Source organism: Triticum dicoccoides, chromosome 6B, assembly GCF_002162155.2.
Source record: "Triticum dicoccoides isolate Atlit2015 ecotype Zavitan chromosome 6B, WEW_v2.0, whole genome shotgun sequence".
NCBI lineage: Eukaryota > Viridiplantae > Streptophyta > Magnoliopsida > Poales > Poaceae > Triticum > Triticum dicoccoides.
This window is the reverse complement of record NC_041391.1, coordinates 8,952,684-8,960,060: the sequence shown is the minus strand read 5'-3', so window position 1 is coordinate 8,960,060 and position 7,377 is coordinate 8,952,684. Positions and strand designations below refer to the sequence as shown.

Below are 7,377 nucleotides of genomic sequence, written 5' to 3'. Positions count from 1 at the left end.
TAGTTAAAATATCTCTAAATTTACTGAGCACTCATATCTTTTTTACAAAGAAAGTCATTGATGCGCTAAGAAACGCACTACAATATGTTGGAGAATATCAACTCACCATGGGTTCTCACCGTGAAAGCAGAGGATACGATTCCCTTGTTGCCCGACAGACAATGTTGGGAGGCAAAATCTAGTGGATGCTGCGTCCGTCCGTGATATAGATTCAGACCATTCCATTCCCTCCAAGAAATCAACCTAGGGAGAGTGGAAGTTGTTGCATCGAGGCGCTCCAAGATGGCGGACACCGGCGGTGCCCCGCCGATCACCGTGAAGCTCCTGGTGGACACGAGGCCGCCGCGGCCGCGCGTGGTGTTCGCGGAGGCCGGCAAGGACGCCGTCGACTTCCTCTTCTCCCTCCTCACCCTGCCGGCCGGCACGGCCGTGAGGCTGCTGGGGAAGGAGTCCATGTCCATGGTGGGTAGCGTCGGCAACCTCTACGCCAGCGTGGAGCGGCTCGAGGGCAGCTACCTGCGGCCCGGCTTCGCCAAGGACGCGCTCATCCGCCCCGCCACGCAGGCCAGCCCGCTCCTCCGCCTGCCCGCGCCGCCGGCCCCGGCCCCGAGGAGCTTCTTCACCTGCGGCGCCATCAACCACTTCAACTACCAAGGCTGCCGCGGGTACGTGTCCGACGCCAGGGGCGCCCGGTGCCCGGCCTGCGGGAACGAGATGGCGACCGTGTCCCAGTACGTGCCGCCGCCGCCGGCCAAGCCGGAGGAGAGCGCAGACGCGGCGACGACGGGGTTCGTGCAGGGGGCCGTGACGTACACGGTGACGGACGACCTGGCCGTCGCGCCCATGTCGGCCATCTCCAGCATCGCGCGGCTCGGCGCCGTCGCCGCCGTCGGGGGCCTCGGCGCGCTCCAGGAGAGGACCGTGGAGCTCGGGTACAAGGAGGGCCTGGAGATCCTCAAGGCCTCGCTGCGGTCCAAGACTGTCCTCACAGACGTCTTCCTCGGCACCGGCGGCAAGAAGCCTCCTCCGTCGTCCAAGAACAACGGCAACGGCGGCACAAGATACGAGTGTCTCACCTGGCGTGTTTGACGTGCGTGCAGCTTCATATATGGTACTAGTACAATCTTGCAGCGAATAGGCCAGTGGAAGATTGTAAAGACGGAGGGCAACAACAAAATGGAACAAAGTTATTAGAGGCATACTCATCAGGGTATATGCCCCAAAATGAGTGGTAGTCTAGCAATAATGCTTGATATATATATCCAGCTTGAAATTTCTAAAATGTTTTAAATAGTAGTCCGAATGGTATGTACTGAAATTCATGGCATGGTGTGAAAATAGTTTAAAAGTAGATGATTAACTGAAAATTTAAATATTCCTGAATGGTATGGGATAATTAAAGTTGTCGTTAAATGAGTGTGGATTTTATTAAAATTCACCTACATGTGTCTCAAACTATTGAAATGTGTGTTCTAGAATGTCATTGGATTGTTCCAAAAATTTGTTTTTTTTAAATACATATGTAATTATTGAAATTGGTGTCGATAAAATGTCATAAAATTATTTCAAATTTCAACATGTGTGAAATAATTTGAAATGTTTGTCCAATATGATCATAAATTGTTTGATGTATTTAACATTAATTTCAAATATGTGTTTCTAAAATGGCACTAAAACAAATCTTTTTCAATTTTTGAAGTCACTGTTTTTGAAAAATGAAATTGGGAGAGCTTTGCTCCTTGAACTAAAAAAAACATTTGGTTACAACTTACAATGCATGTACGACATATTTTTGTTTGAAATAATGCCAAAAATACCAAAGATGTAGAAATGGATTTAAAAATATATTTTTTACAAAGAAGATGTTTTCCAAACAATTCCAAAATACTTGAAACTGTGAAAAGGGAAATAATTAAATTTTTTAACAGGTTTCAATTAGTTTTCGATTGGTATGTCTTAAAATTTGTGATACAGTGTGAAATAGTTTTAAACTAGATAATTAATTCGCATTTTGAATATTTCTAAATGGTATGAAATAATTAAAGTGTTGGTAAATGTGGGTGGAATATTATTGAAATCTACTAAAATATGTATGAAATAGTTGAAAACTGTGCATCTGGAGTGTCACTGAATTTTTTTCAAAATATTGAATTTAAATATGAATGGACTTTTTTTTAATTCAGTGTTTCCTGAAATGTCATAAAATTAAGTCCAAATTTAAATATTGTGGCATAGTTTGTAATATTTAATGAATGAGATCAAAACTGTTTGAGATACCTTGAATTCATTTGAAATATGTACAAAGGAAAGTGAAATATTTATTTCTAAAATGGCACAGAATTTATTTATTTCGAAATTAAAAAATATCACTGCTTTTAAAAAGAAATTGAGCAAACAAAAACCAGCAAAAATAGCAAGCTTTTTTTGGAAACCCTGAGTTATTTATATCAACTTTTTAAAATCTTCACATTATTTTTCATTTTGTTAGAAATATAATTTTTTTACGATTTTTTCATATGAATAGATTTTTTTACAAAAGGGACAATACTTTCTAGGATATGTTAATGGTAATGGTAGCTGGCGAACTTTCGCTATAGGCGGGACGACAAGCGAACCATCTTTGCTGGCAGCTTAGTTGTAAAAGGAGATCAAACTTTGACAGTTTTTAAACAAAAAATTACCTCCCCAGAGAGAAATGTCATGTCGTCTGAAGAAAGTGTCACTTCTTCCCTCTCCCTCTCAAATAAAACTGCCAGGCGAACGTTTGCAAATGCCACCCTCCCTGGCAAACGTTCGCCAGTTATGGGCTTCCTACTTTAAAGGCTATACACATGGCAGCTAGAGATTGGCCGGAGTTATTTGAATTTCTGACATTTGTACATCATGAGAAAGAAAATGATTTCGTAATCCGAATGAAGTCACTTTGAATAGTATCATAGGCAACGGTGGCACAAGATACGAGTGTCTCGCCTGGCGTGTTTGAGCGTGAAGCCTTCCGTGTTTGACGTGCGTGCATCGTCATCCATGGTACAATCTTGGAATTGGAGTGAATAGACCAGTGGAAGATTGTAATGGAGGACAACAGCAAAATGGAACAAACTTATTAGAGACATAAGTTCCCATATATATACCTTTAAATTTCAAAAATATTTTAAATAGATTTTGAATGGTCTGTAATGAAATTTGTGACATGGTGTGACATTGTTTTAAAATATATTATAAACTGAAAATACATGGTGTGAATTAATTGAAAATTTATTGCATGCTGTCACTTTAATTATTTCGAAATTTTGTTTTTTTGGAATACATATGTAATATTTGAAACTGGTGTTTGTGAACTGTCACAAAATTATTTTAAAATTCAAATGTGTGTGGAATAATTTGAAATGTTTGTTGAATACACTGAAAACTATTTGATGTATTTAAAATTCATTTGAAATACATGTTTCTAAAAAGACACGGGAATTATTGTTTTCAATTTTTTTAAATATCACTGTTTTTTTAGTTGACCAAGAGTTTTGGTTGATTATAGAGTTACGAAAATACCTGAAACTATCAGCTTCATTTTGTGAAATGAAATTGGGAGCTTTGCACCTCAACTAAAAAAAACACCTTGTTACAGTGCATGTACCAAGTCCTTTCTTTGAAGTAATGCCAAAAATACAAAAGACAATACATTGTAGCAATGGATGTCAAAATATATATTTTACAGAAAATGTTTTCTGAAAGAACTCCAAAATACAAGAAACTATGAAAAGTGAAATAATAATTAATAGTTTTTGAATGGTATGTATTAAAGTTTCTCATACGATGTGAAATAGTTATTCCTGTATGGAATAATTTAAGTTGTTGTGAAATGTGGGTGGAAAATTATTGAAATTAACAAAATTGTGGCTGAAACAGTTGAAACCTATGCATATGAAGGATCGTTGAAATTATTTCAAAAAAATTGAATTTTAATAAATCTTTTAAAATTTGAATTTCTTGAAATGCCATAAATTAGGTCAAATTTTGAAATATGTATTGAATAATTTCAAATGTTTGTTGATTTGGGTCTCAAATGCATGACATATCATAAACTCATTTAAGAGATGTCAGAAATATTTGAATCTAAAATGACACTATTTTTTTTGAAATATTTGATTCTAAAAAGACACTAAATTTATTTATTGCAATTTTTTTAAATAGTACCGCTTTTAAAAATAAATCGAACCAACGAAAACCAGAAAAAAAATCTCAAGTTATTTTAAAAACCTAGATCTATTTATATAGACTTTTTAAAATCTTTATGTTATTTAATTTTTTTTCAAAATACTCAAAAATCTTGTTTACTTTTTTTGTGTACGAATAGGTTTTTTTTTACAAAAGAGAGAGTAATTTCCAGTATACTTCAAGGGGTGTGATATGCGTGCGACGGCTGATATTTTTAAAAGATTAGCCAACTCGCGTGGCCTCTGGCGCATCGGCGCCTCTCCATCATTGCAACATAGGTCTTCTTGCAGAAATTTCTACAACAGAGGTCTTGGTGCATGATATTTTTGCAACTGAGATCTTGTTACAATTTTTTTGTTGCAACAAAGCCTTTGTTGTTGTATTTAATTTTTCATGTTCACCTTTTTACAACTTAACTAATGTTGTGGGAGAAACTTGTACAACATCAGTTGCAATAACAAAAACAAAAATCATCAGGAGCCAGGGGCATGTCATGCGGGACACGTGTTGTGCGAGTGAGGCGGCGGATGGGAGCCAAGAAATCATCCGGTGAGGGGAATCATTTCACATACCTTAAAGGCCATACACATGGCAGCTAGAGATTGGCCCGAGTTATTGGAGTTTCTGATAGTTGTACCACAGAAAGAAAAGAATTTGGTTATCCAAAATGAAGTCACTTTGAACAGTATCATAGGACACGGCCGGGCAGCCAGCTTTTCCCTCCAATCGGGCGCTCGGTGACCACCACTTGCTTCTCACCTCGTCTCCCTTCCACTCACTCCGTCGCCTCCTCTCATCCCAAATACCACCACCCAATCCACTCCCACACCGCACGTCCGCACTCCACCCCCACCCTCCCTCACCATGGCCGCCCAGCTGACAGCCGCGCTGCCGTCCTACTCCCCGGCCACGACCAAGGCCGGCGGCGGCTCGTCCCCGTCCAGCCACTTCCTGGCCTACCCCAGCCGGCCGCGCAATGTCCGCAATGGCGTGCGCGCGCAGGTGTCCACGACCGAGCCGACCGCGGAGCCGGCCCCCGCGGCGCCGGCCAAGCCGGCGAAGATCTCCAAGAAGCAGGACGAGGGGGTGGTGACCAACAAGTACCGCCCCAAGGAGCCCTACGTGGGGCGGTGCCTGCTCAACACCCGGCTCACCGGCGACAACGCGCCGGGGGAGACCTGGCACATGGTGTTCAGCACCGAGGGGGAGGTGCCGTACCGGGAGGGGCAGTCCATCGGCGTGATCGCCGACGGCGAGGACAAGAACGGGAAGCCGCACAAGCTCCGGCTCTACTCCATCGCCAGCAGCGCGCTGGGGGACTTCGGGGACTCCAAGACCGTGTCGCTCTGCGTCAAGCGCCTCGTCTACACCAACGACGCCGGGGAGGTCGTCAAGGGCGTCTGCTCCAACTTCCTCTGTCAGTAACATATATCTCTTTTCATATTCGTTCATCGATGAATCAATCAATCGCCGAAGATTGATCGGAGATTGAAACGAAACGCATTGATGATGACGCCGAGATGCTATTTTGATGTCTCTGTTCTTGTCTGCTGAGCTGCTATTTTGATGTGCAGGTGACCTGAAGCCGGGTTCAGAAGTGAAGATCACTGGGCCGGTGGGCAAGGAGATGCTCATGCCCAAGGACCCCAACGCAACCATCATCATGGTACTGCACAGTCACTAATTCTCGCTTCAAATGAATGGAATGGATAACCACCACTTGCATCCATCCATGTCCATCCATGATCTATCCATAGTCATAGGCTGATAAGCTCATGAACAACTTGCTGACATATGCATCCATAATCGCAGCTCGCGACGGGTACGGGTATCGCGCCGTTCCGCTCCTTCCTCTGGAAGATGTTCTTCGAGGAGCACGAGGACTACAAGGTCAGTAACTTTACATGGATCAACCACCACACAAGTAAACAACAGTAATCGAATTCCAACTATGCATGCACAAAATCTATGGCACCGAAGCCAGTCAATGTTTAATTACCAATGAAACACAACAGAATATCAGAGTTAAATGTTGATCTACAAACATTGGTGTGCAGTTCAATGGCCTGGCATGGCTCTTCCTGGGAGTCCCCACAAGTGACACTCTGCTCTACAAGGAGGTACGAAATTCAGTGTGGCTAGCTAGTAAAAGTACTGTTGGTAAGTTCAGACTTCAGACGGTGATGCATCTGCCTGACATGGAACATGGAAACTTCGCATGTTTTCAGGAGTTTGAGAAGATGGTGGAGATCGGCGGGGAGAACTTCCGGCTGGACTTCGCGGTGAGCCGGGAGCAGACGAACGCGGCGGGGGAGAAGATGTACATCCAGACGCGGATGGCCGAGTACAAGGAGGAGCTCTGGGAGCTGCTCAAGAAGGACAACACCTACGTCTACATGTGCGGGCTCAAGGGCATGGAGAAGGGCATCGACGACATCATGGTCGACCTCGCCGCCAAGGACGGTATGCACCAACAATTCACTCATCTTGATCCGTGAAGTTCGAAAATGGTGGATCCATGGGAAAGCTTTCTGATGATGAGATTATGAAATGTTTTCTATTTGTTGTTGCTAGGGATCGACTGGATCGACTACAAGAAGCAGCTCAAGAAGGCCGAGCAGTGGAACGTCGAAGTCTACTGATCATCATCATCGTGGCATTACCATGGAAGGACTTGCATGCATATGCTAATGTTTCTCCCACCTAGTTTTCGTTTTCACTCCAGTTTGGTTGTGCAAAAGCTCAAGCTTCGGCCATATATACGCCTTGTATGTAGCGATGAGTGAGTGGCACGGTGAGCATCAAATGAAAAACCAATCATTGGATCCTCTGGTCGACCGACCAATGTAGATATTGACACACATTTGCCCCGAGCTCACTCGATCGTCTTCTCGTCTCTATACACTATTTGCAGCTGTTTTTATGCAGTGTATTATTATTACAGTTTTTTAATGCTTGATGTTGGAAAATAATTGTTTTAGTGGACTATTTGAAAATAATTGATTCTTTTGTGAAATAATGTTTAGGTCTTGAGAAATAATTTTATATTAGAGAATTTGCCAAAAAAGAAGTTAATTGCACCATAGAGTGGTTGATTGATTTGTGGGCCGTTAATAGGGCTCATAGTGCAATTGCGTCTAGTCGGGCCCACTACAAGCCCAGAGC

General features: G+C 42.7%; 2 protein-coding genes across 2 annotated transcripts; both read left to right on the top strand.

The window, feature by feature from the left end:
• Positions 1–211: 211 nt before the first annotated feature.
• LOC119324223 lies at positions 212–1,351 on the top strand. Its single transcript, XM_037597990.1, has one exon. The coding sequence runs from the start codon at positions 283–285 to the stop codon at positions 1,087–1,089; it is 807 nt and encodes a 268-aa protein (XP_037453887.1). The 5' UTR covers positions 212–282; the 3' UTR covers positions 1,090–1,351.
• A 3,673-nt stretch (positions 1,352–5,024) lies between these two features.
• On the top strand, positions 5,025–7,164 carry LOC119322009 (ferredoxin--NADP reductase, leaf isozyme 2, chloroplastic-like). The gene is made up of 6 exons (XM_037595521.1): positions 5,025–5,629; positions 5,787–5,878; positions 6,025–6,102; positions 6,270–6,332; positions 6,441–6,675; positions 6,787–7,164. The coding sequence occupies exons 1-6, from the start codon at positions 5,077–5,079 to the stop codon at positions 6,852–6,854; spliced, it is 1,089 nt and encodes a 362-aa protein (XP_037451418.1). The 5' UTR covers positions 5,025–5,076; the 3' UTR covers positions 6,855–7,164.
• The last annotated feature ends 213 nt before the right edge of the window (positions 7,165–7,377 follow it).